Below are 26,494 nucleotides of genomic sequence, written 5' to 3'. Positions count from 1 at the left end.
ATTTGCTGAAAGTGCAAGGTGGACAAACTGGAAGCAAACAATGACTACATATTTTACTTTCTGATTATAATTATATTTAGAAATTAACCTGAAGAAAAGGACTTTTGTAGATTTTGTTCTGTTGTTTCACTCATATTTTTCTAGATTTATGATCTGGTCATAAATATCTGCTCCAACTGTGAGTCCCTCTGCATTAAAGTTGTATAGATTAGATTTCTGTTTTTCTATTCTAATCTGTGTGATTTAGGGTTAAGTTGCTCATCGATTTTAAAATGAATGTGTGAAGAAACAAGTGAATGTCTATAAAATATTCTAGCTGTTAATAACGTGGTACAGCTATTTTTTTTTTTCTATTAGTAGGTTAAAATACAGTGTTGCATTTTACTGATTTGGGAAGAGGTCTTCACCAGAAAGCAATCCACCTCACAAATCAAGACTTTTATTCTTTGACATGACAATCAATGTTAGCTGAAGATAAGCTTCCCCCCAGCCCCAATATAGCATTGAGAAGCTGCATTAACATTCAGTAATGTTAATATTCATTAAGCAAAAAAACAACTAAGCACATAAAGAACCCTTTTTGGTATAGGCATGGATACCTAGAACTGTGAAGAGTTGGTGAAGATTGAATATTTTCTTTATTATGTTTTTAATTTTTAAATACTTTCTTTTAAGTGTAGCCTATATCAGAAGGAAAACATTTTCTGAAGACTTGTTAATCTTTTCCATGCAATTAGAAATAGAGATCCAGTTTCTCCCAAAGCTAAATGGTCATGTGACTGATTAATTTAAGCACATTTCTGCATTCCAAATTTTTCAAATGGTTTGATTGGGAATATGCAGTGACTTTGATAAGTTATGTTAATTTCACTGCTTTAAATGCATGTGAAACAGTTTTTAAAGCACAAGTTTGACATGCTAATTGTTTAAAAATAAAGGGGGGTATGGGGTGGCTGGTTAGCTCAGTTGGTTAGAGTGTAGTTCTAATAGCACCAAGGTTGCCGGTTCAATTCCTTCATGGGCCACTGTGAGCTGCGCCCTCCTTAAAAAATAAATAAATAAATAAATAAAATCATTATTAAAAAAAGGGGGGTTATGAAATCATAGTATGAAATTTTATTACCACTTGCATTAATGACATAACATGACACTTATACTTGATATTAGTGGTTATCAATCAAGCAAATAAACCCTACCTTAAACCAAAGGAATGAATAGCAAGATTAAAATAATATTTTATTGGAGTGAATATTTGTGAAGTTTGATAGTTTAAATCTTAAAAAACCTTTTTGTGATTCTTGATTAATATTATACTAGTCACATGGCAAATAAATGTAGGGAAAGAAATTTTCTTTTAAATCCTCAAACTCCCTCCCCAGAATACTTACAAGACAGCAAATCGTAAGGAGTTTTTTGTTGTTGTTATTGTTAAAAAACAAAATATTATAATATGGAGTTTTTCATAATCTTTGCTTATAGTTTATGTTGGTTTATAAAACTTTCTGTCTTAAAAATTCAAGTTTATATTTAGACATTTGTTTCTGTGTAATTATGAGTTAAGAGCACATATGAATAGGTAGTTTGTGTTTGGACATTATTTTTAATTGGTAGTTCATCCAAAATTCATTTTAAAATAAATAATTTGCTTTCATCTAATAGTGAGGGTGAATGTGATTATTTGGCTTTGACTACGCAGGTATATTACACTTTGAAATCCTGAAGGCACTAGAGAGCAAAATCCCTTTTACTCAGAACCTTCTCCTTTTCCTGCTCAGTTGTGTTGACATCCTCTCAATACTTTATTCCCAATGTAACTTCTTTTCCACCATTACAAATAGGTATTCCACCCTGAAGACCTCCTCTCAGAAAAGAATCTAAAACAAATTTGTATTGAGGTCCGGCTATAAGAGTAATTAGGAGAGTTTGTAGGATTGGCAGCCCCAGGTCTCTAGTCCCAGACCGGAGGCTCTGGTTTTCCGTTGGCCCTGGTAGAGTAACGGAAGTGTTCTGGGCTCTCATCTCAATGAGTGAATGATTTGCTTCCTTATCTGTGTTAGAACAGCACTATATTTATAGTGCTTTTAGACTGTGTGGGAGAATTTTGTTGTCTAGAATTGTACAACTATTTATGGTTTTTAAGTGAACTTAAAGATACAGTTATTTTGTTTATTTATCTTTACCATAAACCACACATGTTTTATGTTCCAGGTCACTCTGTTTGGTTTTACAATGTTTTGAAACCCTCTCCTACATGTTATTTAATTTGATTCTCACCTCAACTCAGTAGGCCAAGGGACTGTGACCAGCTCCAGTCTCAAAGGCTGGAGGCTATACAGGTCCACCCACACCCCAGCACTTCATATAAAAATGAATTCAGGATCAATTTATAACTAATGTTTATAGCTGATGGGTAGTACCGCTAATCAGTCAAAAACTACTCACTGTCTCATTGTGTCTATTAGTGTTTCATGTAGCAACAGGAACACGGGACTTTTAATAGGGATATAGGACTTGTAATTTCTAAATACATTTTTTTTAAAAGAAATATTTAAAATGCTAGATCTCAATTAAACAATAGATTGAATTATTGGAGCAAAATCTGTAACACAACATGGCATATGGTATATGGTAGGAACTTAAGTTTTGCTGAATGATCAACATTGTGAGAAAAAAGATTATATATAGTAAACTATGTTTTCCCTTTTGGTTTGAACATAGACTAAGTAAATTAGTTAAATAAACTTGGAAAATATTACATACTTAGTAAAATATCTAATTTAAGATAATCTGTACAAAGATGAATATTCACTTAATAAAATTGTAGTTTTAAAAATTGTACAAAATAAGAAAAACGTATGATTTCTATAAGGAAGGAGAAAAACTCAGTTTTTATTTGAGCAATTGCAAGTATTTGCCATTTTTACAGGCATTTGTCTCACTTGGAGGTTATTTTCCTTATTTCAAATGTTATTTGTATTTAAAATTATATTGTTGAAAAAGTTTACAATAGCATATTTTAATCCTTGACATGTAATCCATATTAGTGGACATGATCTGTAGGTGAGTGGTCTGCTCGTAAAAAATTCTGTTTCGGTTTACTTATAGTTACATAGTGTTAAGACCATCTTACATAGTAAAAAACTTCACTAACATTTCTGTATTGATAAAAGTTAAATAAATATTAATAGTTTTAGTAATGGTACAGCCATGACATAAAGCAATAAAATTCTTAATTGTTCTTCTACTTTGACTTTCTCTAGATGTATTGAACAAAAATTTAAGCGCTGTCCTCCTCTGCCTACCACCAGTGTCATAATAGTTTTTCATAATGAAGCGTGGTCCACACTGCTTAGAACTGTCCACAGTGTGCTCTATTCTTCACCTGCCATACTGCTGAAGGAAATCATTTTGGTGGACGATGCTAGTGTAGATGGTAAGAAAACACATGCAAATTAGATTGTTTCCCAGGTAAATCCCTGTGGTGTTATCCAAAGTCTATTTGGTTATGTTGTATTCTCTGTATGCCATCTCAGAGCTTGGATGGTATAGATAGTGGATAGCAGTAGATTCCAAGAGGGTCTATGTTCAAATATTTTACATCTTAGAAATGTATGAAACACTGTTATTCGTAACACTGTAGTCCTCCATGTGTGACTTTTGTTGTAAGGCCTAGTGGTTAAGAGCACAGACTTGAGCCTTGAGTCAGGCTGCCTTGGTTTAAATCCCAGGTCTGGTTCTAACCAGCTATGCAACTGGGGCAGGTTATGTAACCCCCTATGCTTCAGTTTCTTTATCTGTAAAAAGGGAAAAATGCCATATTTCATCAAATTTATTATATGATATGTCATTAGTTTATATACCACTAGAATATAAAACCCTCACGCCAATTAAACTAAGATGCCATTGATTATAAGATGTATCCAATTGTGCAGCTTGGAATTGAGGAGATACATAAATAGTACATGATTCTCAGGGTTGTTTTGAAGATTAAGTGAGTTAATGTAAATGACATACAATTAATTAATAATATAAATGAGGCATTCAAAATCACTAATAAGTCACCACATCTTATTTTAATTTGGCTCTTTTAAATTTTCCAATATTGTTTACAAAGTTAGCCAAATTCTTTAATTAATTGCCACTTAAAATTATAAGTCAATAGTCAGTAAATTACATATTTTACCTTGAAATCACAAGTCTAATCTGACAAATACTCTAATTTGCTAAATTTTCAAACATTACAAGCATTTTAAATACCAAACAGGTATTTTCAGTGATTACAAAATTTATTCCTGAATGAGCCCAAGTTTGGAGCCAGACTCCTTAAGGTCAAAATCCAGCTCTAGCACTAATGAGCTTTTTACACCTCTGTAAAATGGAGTTAATACTCTTTCATCAAATTTAAAGCAACATCTACTATAAAATAAACCATTACTTCTAGTAAGCCTTCAGTTAAGAAACTTCTATTTTTTAATTGCACAAAATTAATAAAATTAAAGGAAATCAGAATGAAAAATATCAATTCATAAACTTTCTGTTTCACTCATTTTAATCTTTTGCTTTTTAAATTACTGCCTTAATAAATATAGAATGTTTACCTAATTTATATATCCATGTCAGAAATCCAGTTTTAAGATCTGACATTTTCATGAAATATGAGTACCCCATTTCTTTTACCTTCAAAACTTAATTTTTAATGATAATTATGGACTAGATGTATTTTACTTAACCATTCACCTTTATTCACCTCATATTGTTACTATACATTGCACTGCAATGAATGTCCTTGTGCTTATGTTATTTTCCTTCTTTTGAGTTAAAAATTTGGATAAGTTAGAAGTAGGACAGCTTGATCAAAGGGTATGAATATTTGTATAGTTCTTTATAGCTATTTACAATAGATTTGAAACAGCTTTCTTGGTGAGGGGTATCTTTGCATACGAGTGTAATATGCCTTATTGAGTCAGGTAAAAAGCTGTTTAGTAAATACCCAGTATGGAAAATGTGTCCCTAGTTCTGTGAATAACTTGTGAAGTAAAAACCATAGTCCCTGATTTCAACTGGCTTAGGGAAAAGCAGCATAAATATGTGGATAATCAAGTAAGAAAGACATAGTGAAATCCCAAAACAAAAGGTAACCAACATTGTCAGAGCACAGGCCTTGTGCTTGGTGCTGTGTTAAATGCTTCCTTTGTGCAGTAATCTCTCATTTTATCCTCCCAACAATTCCCTGTGAGGGTAAAGTCTGTCATCCCCATCTTATAGATAAACTGAGTTACAAAAAGGTGAAATAACTTTCCCAAAGTCACACAGCTAAAAATAATGGTGCTATAAGTTGAACCCACCAGGTCTGATTTTATAGCTTTGTGCTCTTAACCTTACAAAAATTGGGGTGTGGATGGGGACTAAATTTAGGAGGCAGATAAGAATTTATAGGAAGTTCAGGTATGGGTAAAGGAAACAATTTCTTAAATTCAAACAATGGAACAATTTATTGACGGGATCTAGTGACTCCATTAAAAAAAAATCCCCATTAAGACCTTTGAAATGTTTTTATTTCGTAAGTTTCTATTTTACAAGTCTATGATTAAAGCAGAAATATCCATAATTATATTTTTAAGACAAATTACAATCCTGCTTGTCTTTCAGATAATTAATTCTGAGGTACATAGAAGATGTTTGAAAAAGTTAACCTATTACTCAGAGACAACAATGTTTAGATTTGTTTTTCCACAGAAGTTTTTCCTGGGCTGTCACTTCCTATATGAATATTTAGGTTTTGAATAAGCAAGTCTCTCATGTGCACTACTGGAGAATTTTAAAAACATACATTCACAGATAAAGCCATCTGCATTTGCTTCTGAAATCTGGCAAACATCTTCCCAAATCTTACTGAGGCTGTGTTATGGGTCCAAGAAGCCCACTGGAGGAACTGTATTATATACTCAATAAGAAGTAAAAAATTTAATGGTGAAAAAGTAGGATTAAGATATTGTTTAAAAATGTGAACAACACTTGACTGACTTGATTAATGTGTTTCCTTTTACTTACTGTCTTAACTCTTGCTTATAATGTATCTCATCCAAAATGGAATATTGAATATCTTAAATTATACATCTATTACTAAAAATTTGCCTGTTTTTAGCTTCATTCCTGATTTATATGCTCCTTTCTTCTTTCATATTTTTATTGGAAAAAATTCTGTGTCAGGAGACTCCAAAGCTTTCGAAAATTTTCTGCTGAGTCTTTATAGAAATATACCCAAACTGCTATAGCCCTGGACTTTCTTATTTGCTTTTTTCTCAACATTTTGGTCTCAAATTATTTTGACCACTGCCTAAGTAACAGAGAATCCTTTTGATACTCAGCAGTTTTCTTTAAATTTCCAAATTAAATATCAATTTTAAAAATCATCAAATCTTTTTGGCCAAATTTAGTTTCTTTTACTCCCTTAATTTTGTCAGACCTCTAAATGAATCTTAACTCCTGGGGTCCACTCCATTTGAAATTTCTCATTTCCCCCCAAATCAGTCACATTTATTGATATGGCATGTACAGGCTAAGTATGTGTTATGATGTTATATGTTACAATATTTCAGAAGTTAATATTTGCATGTATAGCTTTTTTTTTCAATAATGAGTTAAAGATATAATTTTGATCTTAATGAAAGAATGTGTGTAACTGCTGAGATTATGAATATGAAGGTATTATTGCCCTGTGGTTTCATTATTAGCTTTTATATGTCATACATGAAAATAAACTTGAGTTAATCCTGATTTTTTTCTTACAGAGTACCTACATGATAAACTAGAGGAATATATAAAACAATTTTCTATAGTAAAAATAGTCAGACAAAGAGAGAGAAAAGGTCTGATCACTGCGCGGTTGCTAGGAGCAACAGTAGCAACAGCTGAAACGCTCACATTTTTAGATGCTCACTGTAAGTATATATGTATAGATATAGTTGTAACATTTTTCTTCCCCTACCCCCTGATTTAAAAGGTAAGGAAGCCTTTTCTGAATGCCTAATTGCATTTTCTTTAACATCATTTTCAGCTGGTGATTATAGGCCAAGCAGATTACACTTCTGCTAGGAACTTCCTTTCACTTATGCAGATTTCTTACCTACTCTATGATTAAGGCTCCTCGGCTTTAATGTCTTTCAGAGACCAGCTTTCCCTGTGAGTTATCCTTGCCTGAGATTTTTTTCAGCTGCTTGTTCTGTCAAAAAGAAAAACATTTTTAAATGAGTGACAGTTTTGTTTGTTTAAATTTGATCAACCCTATCATTAAACTTTGTCCCTGTACTGACACTTTTAAGTTGTGTATTTCATTTCTTTTTCTTTTTTCTCAAAGATTCGCACACTCCTTCTTGTGCCAAGTTAGGGGTTCCCCCTCCTAACTTTTTCTGGTATCTCTCCCATGAACACTGTCAGTTTTTGTTTCTGCTGGGTTTTTTCCTTTTGTATTTTAATGTAATTTTTCAATGTCAATGATTTCAAATAAAGTATCTGTAAGGTATTTTTAGAGTCAATGTTTAATACACACGTTAGGTATTACTAAAATGCCACTTAGTCCCTTTAGCTCTAAGTTTAGTAAATTTTACTTTTTGTATGAGTGTTTAATTTGAATTGGCCAACCCTTGGTTATGTATGACCCCGCAAATGGTTACCCGCGTACCTTAATTGTCACAGAAGGGCTTTTGGGTTTGTCAGAATCTTTTTAGAGCTAACACATCTAGTATTCTGTTAATATCAGGCACTTAAAAACTGAAGAGAGATCTGAAGGTAATCCAAAAGAAGTGATTTTAAAAGGAAGTGATCTGTTTTCCAGTATTCCCTCTCGTGGTCCAAAATTACAGTACTACCGGACTTGGCATTCTTTCCCTTTAAGCGAATGTGTTTGATGTTCCTCCTGTGCCATGACTGCCAAACTCCTCTTGATGGGGAGCCCTGAGTAGGACTACACACACTGGAATCTCCGGAATTCTGTGTGTTACGTGAGACAGCTTGGCCTGTGACCAGGGCCCCGAACTTTAGTGGCATTCCTTTGCCCCACTTGCCAGTATAACTGGGTCAGGTTTGAATGGTCCTTCTCCATTCCAGAATATTCTGACTCCTTATTTTCTCCAAAGATCCAGTCAGAGAAGTGAAGACTTTGATTACTACACTTACTCTGGTAGCCGAGTTTAAGTAAATCAGAACACTTTGGGGGCTAGGTGGTATGGATCAACAAAACGTCATCTTTGATTCATGACCCATAAAGAAAAATACATCATCTAAAACTTAAATACACCAGTATCATTTTGCTTCCCTTCTAAGGTAAAACAAAACAAAACAAACAAAAAAAGATAGATTTCCCATCATCTATAGGGAAATTTTCCTGACAATGCTGAATCTTGCTTTACATTTTTCATCCTACCCTTATCTCATCACAAGAAACCTTTAAGAAATCTCCCCTATATAAATGTTCACAATACAAATGACTGTTCTTCTCATTTCTCTGTAAACCCACTTCCAAGAAACAAATGGAAGAAACCCTCAATGTTTTCATAGACTTAATAAAAATTGTGTTCCTTCCAGGTGAGTGTTTCTATGGTTGGTTAGAACCTTTGTTGGCCAGAATAGCTGAGAACTACACTGCCGTTGTGAGTCCAGATATTGCATCTATAGACATGAACACATTTGAATTCAACAAACCTTCTCCTTATGGAAGTAACCATAACCGTGGAAATTTTGACTGGAGCCTTTCGTTTGGCTGGGAATCACTTCCCGATCATGAGAGGCAAAGAAGGAAAGATGAAACCTACCCAATTAAGTAAGATGATTGCTCTCAAAGTCTTATACATAGTACAATTATTTGAATATGTATGCAGGCTTTGCTTTTTACGGTAATTGCCTCCAAGATAATTCACCCTAACAAAATAAAGAACACAAACATTCTATATGTAGGGAGTAGAGATGTCATTTATTTATGTACTTACAAAGGATGTTACTGAGTTAAGAAGTAGAAATAGGTGAGCTCTTATGTCTTCATAATCATTATTTAAGAATCTTTAAGCTTGGTTAGAAGACACTTAATAATTTTGCTTTGTGGGGAAGGGATGCTTAAAGTACTCACCCCACAACTTGACTTTGAAGATAGCATTTTCAGTTTTTATTAATCTCTATAAAACCTTTGAAATTGTGATCTCTCTTTAATGTTTGTGAATTTGATTGAGTTGCTCTTTAAATATGTGTTTTCTTATTTGGTTTTTCTAACAAAAGTTTGACAATGGATTATTTTTCAGGACACCCACTTTTGCAGGAGGCCTTTTTTCCATATCAAAAGACTATTTTGAATATATTGGAACTTACGATGAAGAAATGGAAATCTGGGGAGGTGAAAATATAGAAATGTCTTTCAGAGTAAGTTCATAAATATAGCGTACATATTAAACAATGAAATACATTTTTTGTTCTAATTGGCTGATACAGATTACCAGCATGTGTGCAATCTTTAATTTTTGTGCTTTCTAAAATTTAATTGCTAGAAATTTTGGAATAAGGACATTTCCTTTTAAAATGTAACTTAATATATTTGTTTATTGCTGCCAATGTAACGAGGAATCAGTTAAACGCCTGTGTCCAGGCAATAACACCAATTAATGCACTTGTAGCTACTGAATTCCAGCCAAGATAAATATAATTAAATCTAGTGCTTCAGGAAATAAGTTCATTGTCAAGGGAGTCAGAATGGAAAAACATTTATGTATAATTTTAAAGGATATTGAACTTAACTCTTTGGATTAAAAGAGAGTTTTTTTTCCCCATATACATATTAAAAGTTAATATGAGAAACGAAATAAAGGGTTTGGATGGTCTCCACATTTACTTATTTGACTGTATGAATTCATTTTCTGCAATGACTTTGTCATTCATTTTTTCATCCCTTAGGCTGGAATGCAGTAGAAAAATAACTGAAGTAGGAGTTAGAAGATTTAAGTTTTTGGCCTTGGCTCCAACATATAATGGCAGTGATGATCTTAGCCAAGTTTGAACTGCTTAAGGGCAGGGGTCTTATTTTATTCATTTCTGTATCCCGAACCCCTAGCACATGTTAGACCTCAAGCACAGTTTGTTAAATTGGACATATTACTCAGTTTTCTCATTTGTTTAAAAAAGAAGAAGAGAGAGAGAGAATATGATCACTTGCCCTAATACTAGCATATAGTATTATACATGACTTAATTTTAGATTTTTTGCTTAGTGATTATTTATGGCCGAACTGATTGTCAAGCTATTTAAGTGAGTAGGTATTGATGTAATGATTTGCCATTTTATTTAGAGTTAATGCTAGTAAGTTTTTTTGACTCTCTAGGTATGAGTTCTTTTTTTTCTTTTTTCTTTTTTATGATGATCAACTACTTTACAAATGTAATAGATTTTACTTTGGCATTAATGACTATCTGGAATTGTTTTCTTGACTAAAATATTGAATATGAAAGGGGTAAATGGAGTGTGGGTCCACTTACTCCAAGACTGCTAGTTCATGCCACGGGAAAGAGACTGTTCAAGTGGAATAATCATGTAAGTTGTGTAACAAAATGGAAGTCAAATGCAGAACAGCCTTTGGTTTTCTGTGTATATTAGAGGGCTTGCATAATTGTTTGCAAAACGAAATTTGGGGATTCATTTTTATGAAAGATCTGGAATCACTATTTTATTAAATTTCTGAACATATACTTTTGTTGACTTTCGTGTTTATACCATTTAATAAAATTAGTTTTTATATTTAAGAACTTAAGTTGAGCTGGCAGGGGACAGAGAGTATTTGTGAAGTTGTGATAAACCTCTTTTCTATAGTTTGCTCTTATTAATATCTTAAAGGTGAACTTAAAAGCAACACTTTGATTTTTTAAAAATACTGTAAATTTAAACAAATATCATTAATTATCAGGTGTGGCAATGTGGTGGGCAGTTGGAGATTATGCCTTGCTCTGTTGTTGGACATGTTTTTCGCAGCAAAAGCCCTCATACCTTTCCAAAAGGCACTCAGGTGATTGCTCGCAACCAGGTTCGCCTTGCAGAAGTCTGGATGGATGACTATAAGGAAATATTTTATAGGAGAAACACAGATGCAGCAAAAATTGTTAAACAAGTAAGTTAGAGCTAACTAATTCAATTACAGTAAAAACCCATGCCAAGTTCACAAGTTCTTTTACTTATTTGAGTCAACTCAAGTATGAAGCTATTTTTGAAACTGAGTTTTCTAACTCATAAAATACATAACTTATTGATGCCAGCTTTTTTTTTTTTAAGAAAAATTGACTAAACTTTTAAAAAATTTAGGCATTCTACTTGTCCTTTTTTAATATGCAAGTCATTTAGTTTTTGTAACTGCTTTGGTTCAGTATTTTTCTCAAAACAATAAGATTAAGTGGAACCATTTTTAACTGGTCTTACGTGATGTGTTTAATACCTAAAGAATGGTGCTATGCGGCTTTTTGAACTGGAGATAGATAAAATGTCAGAATGTAGCAGGAAACTGAGCCAGGAGTATCAAGGCTTTTCTTTCCTTTCTTCCTTTTTCCCTTCCCATCCCTCCCCCACCCCTCCCTGTCTCCCTTCCTTCCTTCTTTCTTTCTTTTCCTAGTTCTGGCTCTACTACTCACTTGGAAGGGCTACTTTGGCAAAGCCCCTTTGAGACTGTCAGTCAGGGATGGCGCTTCATGAGGTGGTTGAGATGTTGACTGGACATGAAACGTGTGCTCAACCAAGTCTCTTTCTTTGCTGTCTCAAGAGAGAGCAAATACTTGCCTATCTCCCAGAATAGCTGTGAAATAAGGAAATAAGTGCTAACAAATGTTTGGTACTGTTGTTATTACTGACCTGTCATAGATAAAAGCTCTGCAGAATCGTGATGCTTAATACATGAGAATTGACTTCCTATAGTTTTAATATTAGATGTGGTAAATAAACTCGACAGTTTTAAGAACATGCTTCAGTGTATGGCACCCAACTCTTTTTATAAGAAACAGTGCTGATTTGTGGGGAGTGGGCATATATTGGATTTAAAGGACATCAATATGTTGACTGGCATAAAGATCTGGTTACCTCTTTTCACCTTTCTTTGGTCTCCATGTAAGTAGGATGCAAAGTCAAAGCACTACTGGGTTAGGTTATCTTTTTTGCCTAAGGCCACCAAGACAAATTAGGCAGATTGTGTGCTGCCCAAGGGTACTGGGCTAAGCCGGCAAATGATCTCTAAATACAGTTTATGCTCTCCTGTCAACCACAGGGGGCAAGTCAGCCAACAAACCCCATTTTTACCCTAGGGCAAAGGGATCTATATTGTAAAATGCATAAGGTAACCAGAAGTCCGTTAGGTTGCATATTTTTTGCTGACACGTGGGTTTGAGACTGAAGTTTGCAGAGAAAATATTTTCTGCAGTTGAACTAACAAGCTTGAGTGTGTATCTTTTCATATATTTCGGTACCAAATATAATTTGTCTTTAACATTTTGCCTACAGACTAAACACTTTTCCAGTTTAATAATGCTTTTTTAAAAAAATGGTTTCCTTAGTCCCTTAAAATAAAGGAAAACAAAATGCAATTCATTAAAAACTTGCCTTTTTCTACCAATACATTGTTATTGTTAAGATACCATTAGAGTAAGCAACACCCCTAAGACTAGAAAAAATTATTCCCAACTGTGTTGTTTTTTTGCAGTCTTGACTAAAGAAGAGATATAAATTCCATTATGTGTTGGCACTGTTTCTCTATACCTTCTTTCTCACACCTCATTTTACCGATCATTTTGGGGTATAAAATTGGGACCAATTTTGAATGCTCCCAACTACCACTTCTTTGCCCATTCCATTTTGCTAGAGAACTTTGTCCCATGGGGCAGGTTTGTGGCACAAAGGAAGGATAAAATAACACTAGGTCAGCACCACAGTGGTACTTGACTCTCTTTGAAGCCAGAAATGAGCAGGTAGGTATACTTGTTGCTTGATGAATGGTGAATGCGGTTAAATTTCACCTTGCATTTCCCTGAGGAAAAAAATTTTTAATGCCTAAAGATAAGTACAAATAGTATCATTTGAAGTATTTTATCAGTGCTGTTTTGATTAAGGCTTCCCTTTCCTTCTCATCTTTCTCCAGAAATCATTTGGTGATCTTTCAAAAAGATTTGAAATAAAGCACCGCCTTCAATGTAAAAATTTTACGTGGTATCTGAACAATATTTATCCAGAAGTATATGTGCCAGACCTTAATCCTGTTATATCTGGATATGTGAGTATTTTCCTGTTCCTTTTTACTTGGTATACTCCTTGCCACCAGCATTTATGTGGTTCAGGGGAAATGGCTGAAATACTTTCTGGTTTATTGCTTTTGAGATTTTACTTTATTATTATTTACACTATTTCTTGAAATTGATTGAAGAAATATATAAACCACATAGATTTATTTTTTTTTAAAGTTTGTAATTTGAAAATTTTCCTTTAGATTAAAAGTTTTGGTCAGCCTTTATGTCTGGATGTTGGAGAAAATAATCAAGGAGGGAAGCCCTTAATTTTGTATACGTGCCATGGACTTGGGGGAAACCAGGTAAGCACTGCATTAGAAATCCTCCCTTCTCATTAGCACTTACAAATGCAAGTAAGTTGTATGTTTTTCAGAAGTCCTAAATCAGTGTTATAGTCAGGTAAACTGGTGTGTGAATGTTTTTAGATTAAGTTTGGCAATTTATATTGAAGTTACAGAGTACTTTATTTTGCTTTCACTGTGGCTCTGCAAATAATTTGAAGTTGTTTACCCATTCATTAGAAAGGCAAATGAGAAAATATTAGAATAATGCCATCTGAAATAAAAATGGGATCTTTTTTGCGGATTTTGATGTGTGTCAATATTGGCATGGTGATTTTGCAAAATTATACATAAAGGGTATATTTAACTGGATTCTATAGCAAATTACAGTTGTTAACACCAAAAGAGCAGCATTATATGTTTTTTGTTGTTGTTGCTGTTTTTTAATTTATTGGGGAATATTAGGGAACAGTGTGTTTTTCCAGGGCCCATCAACTCCAAGTCATTTTCCTTCAATCCAGTTGTGGAGGGCGCAGCTCATTGGCCCATGTGGGAATTGAACCAGCAATGCTGTTGCTCAGAGCTTGCACTCTAACCAACTGAGCCATCTGGCTGCCCTGCATTATAAGTTGTTTTTGTAGTCCACAGTAAATGTTCTAAAAAAAAAAAAAAAAAGGTATGATCTTGATTCTCCTTGATTGATGATGTCTCTGCTTATCATGCCTCTTTGTTTTACCAATTAAGATTCAAATGTCACTACTATTTGTCCTACTATGGGTAGAGAACATATTAAAATATTGTTTCTAGTTTTTAGATTCCTTGCCTTGCCTTTTGCAAGTTAATTCCAGGAATGAAAAGACTCTTTCTCTCATTTATTCATTCAGCAAATTCACTGAGTGACCCCTGCATGCCAGATACTCTGCTGGGTTCAAGCACTTATATTCTAACTCCTTCAGGAAATCTGTATTTCAAAACCAGCAGTTACAGTCAGGATGAAAAGGTCTGGGATAAGGCATTCAGAGTGCTCTGGGGGTGTAGAGAAGGGAATATGAATTAGACGAGGTACCCATACATTTTTCTGGGAAAGATGACATTTCAAAACATGTTTGAATTAGTAAGGTGACTACTGGGAATGAGACTGGAATGAGAAGAGTGTGATGAAAGGTGTACTGATGAGAGGAGCTGGTATGTCTTTTTTTGGTGGAATTGTAGGTATTTGGGTACAGAGTCCAAGATGTATATGGAGGATTTTCACAATATTAAATATTCCTGATGTCTTATTTTAACTGGATGGGACATTGATGATGTTAGGGTTGTTGTTTTTTCCTTGTTTTTTATTTATTTATTTTTTAAAAGATTTTATTGGGAAGGGGGAACAGGACTTTATTGGGGAACAATGTGTACTTCCAGGACTTTTTTCCAAGTCATGTTGTTGTCCTTTCAATCTTAGTTGTGGGGGGTGCCATTCAGCTTCAAGTTGTTGTCCTTTCAGTCTTAGTTGTAGAGGGTGCAGCTCAGCTCCAGGTCCAGTTGCCATTGCTAGTTGCAGGGGGCACTGCCCACCATCCCTTGCGGGACTCGAGGAACTGAACTGACAACCTTGTAGTTGAGAGCCCACTGGCCCATGTGGGAATTGAACCGGCAGCCTTCGGAGTTAGGAGCACTGAGCTCCAACCGCCTGAGCCACCGGGCTGTCCCTTTGATGATGTTTGTTTTAAGAAGAAAGGGTCAGCTTATCTCCTGGTCCATCATCTTCTATGTTTTTTCCTACTCATTAACCTCAGTTTAATCTAATTCCAATCCTTACTCACTCAAATCAACCAATTCACTGGGGCAGATTGCAAAAGTGCCCAGAAGCCACAGCTACTGAACAGGATTCATCACTGAATGGTTAAGGTGTGATTCTGAAATGGGATGAAGATACACACACACATACACACACACACACACACACACACACACACACACACACATATACATGCATGCATGCATGCACGCTCATGTGTGTACATATATCGTGTTTCCCCTAAAATAAGACCTAGCCAGACCATCAGCTCTAATGCGTCTTTTGGGGCAAAAATTAATATAAGACCTGGTCTTATTTTAATATAAGACCGGGTATAATATAATATAATATAATGTAATATAATAATATAATATAATATATAATACTGGGTCTTATATTAACTTTTGCTCCAAAAGACACATTAGAACTGATAGTCTGGCTAGGTCTTATTTTCGGGGAAACATGGTATATACATATTTTTTAACATTTCCTTTCCCTCTATATATTAGAAGAAAAAAATATATAAATAATTGTGTTCTTTTGGAAACAGTAAAAATTAAGTAAAAAGTAAAAGTAAAAATTAAGATTTCGAGCAATGAGAAATATTTACTTATTTGTAATATCACTTATCACTAGATGTAAATGCTTATACATTTCTTTCAGGATTTCTCTAGCATTACATTTGTTTTATCATAAAAGTTGAAGATATGTTTTATACATTATTTTATCTGTTTTTCTCTTATCGTTGCCTAAAGATGTTTCTTATAGTTTTGTCTCTAATATAATTTTTAAGTTATAAGTAGACTATAGCTGTCTTTCAGATATGTGGGGGTGAAGAAAGAATTAATATATCCTTTCAACAAATATTTGTTTAGAGCCTGTAATGCAACGTGCACTGTTAATAGTAGGGAAAAGGATAAAGTCCCTGATCTTCTGGAGCTAGTGTTCTAGAAGGACGGGAAAAAAATAGACATGTAATTTTGGGTATGAAGAAAAATAAAACTGGATAGGGGTATGGTGTGCGTGTGTGTGTTGGGGGGTGGGAGGTGTTTCCAAGTTTCAGGAAGCCCTCTTTGGGAAGGTGCCCTTAGAGAGGAGACCTGAAGGAGTTGGGAGAGGAAGGATGTTCCAGCAGGAGAGCATCCTGGCACAGGGCAGGTGAGGCCAGAGCCCCGTGGCAGGTACCTGGAACACGCAGAAAGCCAGTGTGACTCGAGCAGAGTGGTCTAGGAAGGGAAGAGTGGGAAATGAGGTCAGAGACACAGGTTAGTGGCAGGTCACATAGACTTTGCAGGCCTCGTTAAGGCACTTGGGTTTCATTTTGAATATGACAGAAGCCATCTGACGGTTTAGGGCAAGAGAATAATATTTTCCAATTTATATTTAAGAAGAGAACTCTGGCTTCTATCACCCTAGCACAGCCATGCGACTTGCACTCTTGTAGTGAAAAAGACAAGGTCCCTCCATTTTATTTTGGTCTATTGCCTTTAAATTTTATTTTCAATCAAGCATTGCGCTTAAACCACTTTGCAGATTTTAGTTCCTTGAGTGCTAAACGTTTTTGAGATAGTAGCTAACTTGATCATTTCCTCACACTCCTTTTAACTGTTTTGACAGATAACGATATTTTCAGAACATAAAACTCCATTGTGACAGTATTTGTAAACCAAGTAAAAATAAGTATTTTGATAATGTGACAAAATTGATGGTAAACTGGTGCAATGCAGGCTGTCATTATGGCTTTTTAACACAATGCTTTGCTTCTTCCACTTTCCCTTCGGATTATTTGTCCTGGTTCTGAGTTACACGTTTCTCCAATATCCTCAGCTATTTGTTGCCTAAGTATCTTCAACTATCGTCCGTTCCTTATCATGTCCCTTTTAATGATTTAAAAAAATAATAATATGAGTAAAATAAAATACTGGGCAGCCTTTCTTACCATCTTTGAGATCCTAAGGTTTATTTTTCTTAAAGAAGTATAGCCAGAGTGCTGTTTTCATGCTCTAAACCCATTTTCTTTCAAAGTCCTATCTTGTAGAACTATCAGTTATAAAAATGACCGACATGATATTTGTGGAAGGAAGTAAATTACGCATGAGACTGAGACCAGGGGAGCGCAGGATTAATTCAGCTAATGTTTGTAGAGTGTCTACTGTAATACATAGAAAGGGTATAGAACAGTCTCTGCCTAGCACATAACAGGGTCTCAATAAATATTAGTGTTAAGACTAATTATTTATTTATTGAAAATCAATTATGTTCACTTATTTTATCTTTGGTATGTCAACATTATGAAATACTTGATTTGTAATGAATGTTATTACTAGATACACTGTACCTTTGGTCTCTGGTGCAGCCAGAGAGCTACACACCCACTTCCAATAGCATGCAGTGAAAGATCTCCAGTGGACTATGGGAACCTGGAAAAGGGTGTCATTTTGTGCAGTAGGAAAAATTCAGGGAGAACTAAAAAAGGAAGGTAATATGTGAATTGGCCTTTGAAGGATGAAAAGGAGTTAACTAAGCAGAGATGAAAGATATTCCAGGCAGAGCACAGCAAAGAATTATGGATATACATGTTCTGTGTGGGTAGAATTGTGTGAAAGGAGCATACTATATAATTGGGGCAATGGTGGATAAAAGATTGACCAGGGAAGATTTCATGTACCATTTAAGGAGTATGGGCTTTATCTTCACTACAGTAGTGACGCACTTAAGCAAGGGAGGTAGGAGGTCAAATACATGTTATAAAAGTCTAGCAGTGAGTTTAAGCAGAGTGAGTTTCCAATTACTCAGGCAGTAGAGTGAATTGAAGTACAGCAGCAGAAATTGGAGATCACTGGAGGTGTTGCAGTGGAGATTTTGAGTGCCTGAACAAGAGAAGTGAGGATATGGAAGTAAGGATGAGTGGGGATGGTAAAAAAATTTAAAGAAAATTCAGTAGGAGTAAGGGAATAGTTAATCAGAAATGTGGGGAGAAACATCAATCGTAGTAACAATAGCTAAAATGTATTGGATACCTACCATGTACCAGTTACTGTTGTGGTTTGCATGTACTATGGGGTAGGAGCTATTAACTTACCAGTTACCCATCTTACAGGCAATGAAACTGAGATATGGAGATAAACCCCTTTTAAATGTTCCTAGTTTGAATTAAATGAAAATGCCAGTAATTGAGATGAATAAGAGAGAAGGAACATTTGTGGGGAGGAAGAGGACAGTTAATGTGCTTGCTAGAGCTTTCCAGGCCCTTTTTTATGGAGTACCTGTCCGAGCCTCCATCCTACCTGATAACTTCCAATTTCTAATATGGGGAAGAATATAATAACTTCTTAATTAAGTAGTTACCTGCTAGTAGTAGGCTGGAGAAAAGTTATAGTATCTTCTATCATAAAAACTCACTTTATGTTCTGATACATATTTTTACTGTATTATTTTGTTGAAGTAGACATGACTTCATTGTTCATTAAGTTGCTCTTTTTTTTTTTTTTTTTTAATTGGGCTGTTATTTTGCAACTAAGCATATAGGGTGCTTTTGTCAGTAACATTCTTTATTTCACAGTACTTTGAATACTCTGCTCAACATGAAATTCGGCATAACATCCAGAAGGAATTGTGCCTCCATGCTGCTCAAGGTCTCGTTCAGCTGAAGGCGTGTACCTACAAAGGTCACAAGACAGTTGCCACTGGAGAACAAATATGGGAGATTCATAAGGTACCTCAGTGCACTTAATTCACCCCTTTATGTAATTACTATTTTCAATAGCTCTGATTGCTTATTTGGGAAAATGTGTGAAGCATATTGTATTAATGTTATCCATGTGAAGTTCTTAGCCTTTGTTAGCTTTGTTATATTTGTCTCCCTATGTGATAAAAGATAATATACTATGAATTAAATATTCTTAGGAACAAATTAATTGTAAATTGCTTACTTACAACATGGTTTATGCAGATCAGCACTTCTGTGAATTATTAATAATAGTTGTCCATATTTATCTTTTTAAAGTTTCTTATAATGCTTCTGTAATAGGCATACTTTTTTCCTGGCAGAGAGAAAAGAAAATCACTATTTTTTTCTTACCTAAAGTGCTTAATTCTTTCCTTCCCTACTTTAGTAATTTGTGTGTGTGTGTGTGTGTGTGTGTGTGTGTGTGTGTGTGTGTGTGTGAATCTAGAACTGAGATAACACATGAAAGGTGTTTTCTGTTTAGAAGTATGTTTTAGGGCTTAGCTGGACCCTAGTAATTCTTACCTGAAAGTTCTTTTGTGCAATACAAGAACACTCTATGGCTGACAATTTGTTTAAAGATTTTGTCACTTATGGATATGTTAACGGAATGTTTCTTGTTTGAAAACTTGATTGAGATCTTGCTCTGTATACCTGTGTTCATTTATTTAATACCTTCTGTAGTGGCATAAATAGTGTTGTTTATACCAGAAACCGACAAGATTTTATCAGACATAGTTGATCTTAGAAAGATCACAAGTTAAGAATGATGCCGTTTTGGTGTGCAGGTCTCCCTTTAGCTTCTATGAGACCATAAAGTAGTTTTTGTATTTATCAGTTAACTATGAGTCTTGAAACTTAATGTCTGTTGTGTTTCCTTTTATTCTAGGATCAACTTCTATATAATCCATTCTTTAAAATGTGCCTTTCAGCAAATGGAGAGCATCCAAGCTTAGTGTCATGCAATCCATCAGATCTACTCCAAAAATGGATTTTTAGCCAAACTGATTAAGTGTTCCTTAAAATTAAGGAGTTGAAAAAGGAGATTTTCTTCTCATAAAACTGTGACTAGGCATACACTGTAATTTTTGAAAATTATGCAAAAGCAGCTAATTGTAACTTATTCCAAGTGCATTTTTCTTATTTATATCTTACAATATCTATGTAGCATTGCTACAGAAATCCCTTGTTTCCATTTCAAAGCACAATAACTAATAATACCAAAGACTATTTTGAAATGTCCAGATGTAGGGGAAGAGATGTTTACAGTATGATGAAAATAATTTTCCAAGTAAAGTGATGTTTGTGTGTTTTGTACACTTGACGATATGCATAGTGTCATTCACATACTCACGACTTAAAATATTCTAGTTTTTTGGGGGGAGGGAGAAAGATTTGATACTGTATTTTTTTAACTACATAGAAATGGATCAATGAGGGTCAAACATTGGCCTTTGTGTACAAACCAGGAAATTTTTATAGATCTAGAACTTATTATATGAAAATGCAGGTAAACTCTTTTTACCTTTTGTTTACTTATCTGTCAAATGTTTCCTTAAACGTGAAGTGAAATTAATAAGCAGAAGACTATTTTTAACACTTCAATTTCTTGGCAAATTTTAAAATATTTTTTAGTCTGAAGCCCACTTGACTTGAAGCACTTAAGTCTTCCTGAAAAGACTTTTCTTAAGTAACTATACTGTGTGTTTTCCCAAAGCAATTAAAAAACACTATAAATTACTATCTGTTGAAAAAGTGTCTTCTTCCTTTCTGCCAGTCTTTTTTCTTACCAAAATTCATGAATCTTGAATGTTTGTGAAATTGAATTTTAAATGCAGAATACTTGACTCATTTAAAGCTAAATTTGATTTGCTATTGATTCAATTTGTTATTGTTCAATTAATAAATTGTCTTTGTAATGAATTTTTTTCACCAAAAATCCTTATTTCTCTCTATGTGGAAAACACAATAAAACAAATCCTTATCACTATTGTAATTATTTGGTTTAAGTATTTTTCTCTTTTGGATAAAATACACAATTGATAATAGATGGGGGAAGCATGAATTTTGTACTGAATTTCTAAGCACTGATTGTAGATCCATCAGATATTTCTTAAGGAAAATCTCACACATTTGATACTCATGGCATAAAAAATGGAGAATGGAGAAGATTCTGTGTTAGATATTTAGAAAACTTTATATTAATTTTGATAACTTTCCTTGAGCATCTGATAGAGTAATTTTTTTTTTTTTTTAAGTGGTGCTTGCTTAGGAAATTTAACACTACTTTCTTTCTGGTCATTTCATATATAGATTTCTTGTATTCTTATTTAAGAAGTAAAGTATGATTGGCTTCATATTTTAAACCTGGCAGAATCTTAGTTTTACAAAAGAAAATATTTTTAAATGATTAGTCCCATCTTCTCATTATTTGTAACGTGAAATTGAATTTTTTTTTTAATCCTGCTTTTAACTTATTACAATGCCAACTTTCATTTCAATTCAAGTACCGTTTGTTGTGTGTCTAACTTTGGACAGAAGTTAAGATAGGCAAAGTAACACTCATATTGCCTTTGACTTAGGTCTTACGGAGCAAATAGAAAGACAATTTTGAAATAGCATAATGAGTGGTATTATGATATGTTTTATGGTGCAGATGACAGCTCAGTATTCATATTTTATATTTCTTTAGTGAACCAAGGTATTTCTTTATTACTGTGGTTAATACTAATATGTATTGTGAAATACACACTAGTGCTGACTTACATGGACAATTTCTGTTTCTCAGTTTCTTATTCTAGAGCGAATATTGCTCTTATAATTTGTTATATCTCACAATACAGAAATAAATAAAACAATCCTCAAAGATATTTTATAAATTAACTTGAGTAAAACGTATTTAAAAGAATAAAAATGAGTGCCCTCTGTGTATTAGTCATGTGTTGTCATGTCAAGAGCCAACCAAAATTTGTTTAGATTAATTCGGTTGATTTTATTATGGCTGTGTTACATGCATTAAAGGGAGAGTTCTTTTTACCTGATTTGGGAGCCTCAGGCTATTGCTCAAGTATCATATAACTCCTTTCATTAGGGATTTGTCCTTTGGGGTGAGGGTAGTGCTAACAGGAAGCTATTTATGAAGCCTGGTTGACATCCACCTGACATATTTGAATGTACTCAAGTGTGAAATTGTGGAACTCTTGCTCAGTTTGAAGCTACCATGACACATGCTGCAGGAGACCTGGCATGTTGCCTGCCTTCCAGAGGCCCAAGTCCCAAGAACTTGGTAAGCTACACTGCCGAACCTGCTAGGGTCAGCCTGACGGGTGGGCTCGCTGAGAAGCTGGATGTGATCACACAATTACCACAGGAGAAAATAAGCAGTACACTAACGTCTCCTGTTACTACAACCAGTGGTGAAGAACTTGTAAGTTTTTATGGTTACCAGATAATTGACCTTACTGTTGCTGGACATTTAATTAAATGCTATGTAAACCATAAAAATATAAGAGCAAAAAGGTTCAGGGAGCTGTTCTTTCTGAGAAAACAAGATTGAATGCTTAGGGTAAACTAGAACAAAGTTAAATTGTTTTCTAAAATGTTGCTAACTTTTATGTGAATGAGAATAGCAAAAGATAGGGAAAACAAAAATCTAGGGAGATTCTGTGCTTAAGTTCACAGTACACTTTAAAGAAAACAAGACAAAGTATCTTTACACGATGCATTTTTAGTGTGGTTTGTGCAGGAAAGATGTTGCATAATTCTCATAAACCAATTCATACTCAAATAAAGGGCCTTGACCTTAGAACAGAATATTTGTGAAGGATTTAATATACATGCAAATGTAGGATTGTGTGTGTGTGGGTGTGTGTGTGTTAAAAATAGTTGATATATAGCTTCATTTTTATAGCTTTCTGTTTTAAGTACTTTTTTCAAATCGTCATTCAACTCTCAGCCCAACTGCATTGGAGAAGAGTTTTCTCCTCCACACTTAGAGTCACTATTGTTCTCTAATCTTCAACAACTCTAGTCTTCAACAATATTTAGGAAATATTATTGTTTAGTTTTTGTGATTGTAGTAGACATCAGGGACTAATGATATAGAAAATGGTCCCTATCTTCAACAAGTTTAAAGTCTAATAATATGGTCATCAATGAATTATTATAATTATGCTATTTTGGAGAGGCACAGTCCATGATGGAGTCAGCACTGTCAGTCTCTGGTGAGTCCATTGCCAGGAGCTAGAGGAGAAAACAGATGCCCCATATTCTAGACCTAAATGATGATAGTAATGGTTGTCAAACTATACTGTGCATACCTGGGGATATTATTCAAATGCAGATTCTGATTAATCAAGCCTGGAGTGGAATCTATGATTCTGTATTTCTCATAAGTTCTTGGATGATGCCAAAGCTGCTGGTCCTAGAACCACACTTCAAGTAGAAAGACTGCCCATTGAACCAATGCCCTAGGGTTCTTTAAGACTACCATGACAATTTCCATCGTGCCTCACATCCCTAATTACTTCAGACACCACCACAAGTCAATACACTCTATTATCCTTTATTGCCATTATGGTTCCCTGGAAACTACTACATCCTTTGTATATCCCTAACTTCATCAATTCCTCTAACCCACCTCCAAGCACCTTGTACTCTGCCATCTCTTACTCCTGTTCTTTGATCAGAAAACTCCCTTATATCAACAACCTGGACTCTGATCGTGCAATTCCTCATCTTGCCTTAATTGAAGGTGGACATCTAAAGATACCCTATGCTATATGGATATATCATCCTCCACCCCTTCTTGCTGTGAATCTATAGGTCATTTCTCTCAATTCCCTTCATTCATTGACTGACTACTTTAGTTTTTGTTTGACTTTGTTTCTTTATATCCCTACCTCTTACATCGTCGTGTGTGACTTTCCTATCCATACAGATGACACCAGCCTCCTGGGCTCATTACTTGACCAGTACATTTCCTTTACTCTGCCACATACTCCCTTGTCATCACTAGTAACCATTTCTTCTCTGACAGCTTGATCACTCATAAACTGTCTGACTACCACCTCCTGTCCTTCTAACTCATTTTATATTAGTTCTTTACCTGTTTGAGACATTCAGACCATGGATCTTGTTACTTATTCACTATCATTCTTCTCTAGTCCACACTTGTCTCCTGATCTAGAATGGTTTCAGTATTTTGTCTTTATATTTATTTTCTATCACTGTCAATTCACCTGTCCTTTTCTCCATGATGTTTACCTGAAAATCTTCAGATCCTGGATAAAGCAAAATACTTGAAAAATATTTGTATCCTCTACCCCTGCACACACACAGTTGCTCTGGGATGACATCTTCACCATCATTCTGGCGATACCACTTTGCCTCTCTCTTTCCCATGCTGGGTCTCCAGTCTTGTGGATTCTGTGTTGCTCTTTCTTGGTTTTCTTACGCATGCAATAACTTTTGGGGGAAGGGTTCAGGATTTATACATTTTTTAAAAAGCTTTATATCTAGAAATACCTTAACTCTACCCTGGTCATGTATCCCTGACACTTAACAGGTTAGCTGAGTGTAAATTTCTTGGTTAGAAATCATTTTATTCAGCATTTTAGAGGTGTTGTGCCCTTTTAATTTCCATTATTGAAAATTCCCATGCATTTTGTATTTTGATCCTTTCTTAATATCCTTATTTTTCTCTCTCAAAACATATGCCGCCTGTTTGCCCCAATGTTCTGAAATTTCACAGTGACTATTATTACTATGTATTTTGCTGTGCTCTTTAAATACTTCTGTCTTTCAATTCTGAGAAATTTTCCAAATATTTCTTCATTTTATTTCTTTTATATTCTCAGTTTCTTCCTAGAATTCCTATTATATCAGTCTCCTAATATATTGACACTCTAATATATTTGGAAGGGTACTTTTCTCACCTATATTCTACCTCTTTTTTTTTTTCGTACAAGACTCCTGTCCTCCACTGTGCTTGGTGTTCCCTGTTCTAGAGACCCTCTCTGTTTTACCCTCTCCAGTGAGTGAATCTCTAGGCATCTGCTTGGATGTGGAAGAGGACCTAGAGGCCTGAAGGGTAAATAGACTTTTAGCCAGTCCTCCTTTCCCAACTCCATTTACCCCTTAATTCCAGAGGCACCTGGTGCCACCAGTTCTTGATCCTTCCAGTGGTTGCGCAGTGCAAAATGGATTACTGCTCTGCTGTCTTCACTGTTGATTTTAGATTAACCTTCCTCCATTCTGAACACTCATTACTAATTGATTTACTTTCAAAACTCCAAAATTTTGTCCTCCAATCTCTCCTACTCTTTTGCCCCATGGATTTATGAACTTTCCTCTGTATTTTTACTGTTAGTTTCATGGGATTTGGGAAGGAACCAGGAGGAAATGAGGGTCAACTATTCTTAATGGAAAACTTCCATTCATTCTTCAATGACCTCCAATCTGTCTTCTGTCACTAACAACTTCCAAGTTACCAAATCCATATCCCTTTTTCTGTCCTCATATGTCTAACTAAGTTCTGCAACATTTGAAATTATTGACTACAACCTCATTTAAAATTTTTTGAAACTCTCTTCTCTCTGGGCTACTATGACATTAGAAACTTCTATCTCTAGTCCCATTGCTCTTCTCCAAACCATTATATCTCACACAGAATAAGATGGTGTCTTAACTAATTTCCCTGCTTCTTTGTCATTTATTTAGCTGATTTTTTTTCACAGCAACTAAAGTTAGATTCTTACATTAAAAACCAAACAAACAACAAGAAAAAAAATATATTGATCCCTTAGTTGTGTGATCTTCCAAGGGTGCTCGTTGTTTTTAGAATAAAATTCATGCTCCTGATTACAGCCTATGAGACCCTAGGTGATTCAGTCTTTGTCTATTTCTCCTGCCGCATCTATGACCATTTTTTTTCTGGTTCACTGTACTTCAGATACAGCAGTTGTGCCTTCTATTTGTCTCATGTCGAGCTTGTTCTTGCTTCAGAGCCTATGTTTTCTTCGTCTGAATGCTCTTCATATCTTTTACATGTTTCAGGTCTCAGCTCAAATAACATTCTCAGAAGAGACCACCCTTTATAAAGTAACTCAGTCACTACTGCATCACCCTGTTTATTTTCTTTATTACATTTACCACTACCTGAAATTATTGTTTTATTTTATGAGTGAACTTGTCTTTTGCCTTCACTAAAATGTCAGCTTCATGAGGGCAAGGTAAGAAACACTGAAATCCATGTCACATTACAATTTAGGCAAGTCAGTACATCTTCTATATAAAACAATTGTTGTTATTTTTTTCAAGAATACTTAAACACAGAATAAGTGCCAGTGGAGAAGGGCTATGAGCATAGGAAAGGAGGATAAAGAGGAAAAATGAACAACAAAAAGAT

General features: G+C 34.6%; 1 protein-coding gene across 4 annotated transcripts in view; it reads left to right on the top strand.

Moving 5' to 3' along the window:
• The window catches only part of GALNT3 (polypeptide N-acetylgalactosaminyltransferase 3), a 92,402-nt gene extending 71,268 nt beyond the window's left edge, over positions 1-21,134 (top strand). For all 4 annotated transcript variants that reach the window (XM_074337299.2, XM_019727336.3, XM_019727334.3 and 1 more), the window contains 9 exons: positions 3,261-3,433; positions 6,792-6,941; positions 8,584-8,818; positions 9,291-9,408; positions 10,940-11,140; positions 13,148-13,279; positions 13,493-13,594; positions 18,922-19,074; positions 19,976-21,134. In XM_074337299.2, the coding sequence (XP_074193400.1) occupies positions 3,261-3,433; positions 6,792-6,941; positions 8,584-8,818; positions 9,291-9,408; positions 10,940-11,140; positions 13,148-13,279; positions 13,493-13,594; positions 18,922-19,074; positions 19,976-20,098 (1,387 nt within the window). In that variant the 3' untranslated portion in view covers positions 20,099-21,134. The remainder of the gene's footprint in view (positions 1-3,260; positions 3,434-6,791; positions 6,942-8,583; positions 8,819-9,290; positions 9,409-10,939; positions 11,141-13,147; positions 13,280-13,492; positions 13,595-18,921; positions 19,075-19,975) is intronic.
• Positions 21,135-26,494: the final 5,360 nt, after the last annotated feature.

This window comes from Rhinolophus sinicus, chromosome 17 (genome assembly GCF_057876585.1).
Source record: "Rhinolophus sinicus isolate RSI-liver-muscle chromosome 17, RSI-T2T, whole genome shotgun sequence".
In the NCBI taxonomy this organism is placed as follows: domain Eukaryota; kingdom Metazoa; phylum Chordata; class Mammalia; order Chiroptera; family Rhinolophidae; genus Rhinolophus; species Rhinolophus sinicus.
Note: the sequence above shows the minus strand (reverse complement) of the source record. Positions and strands in the feature narration are given on the sequence as shown.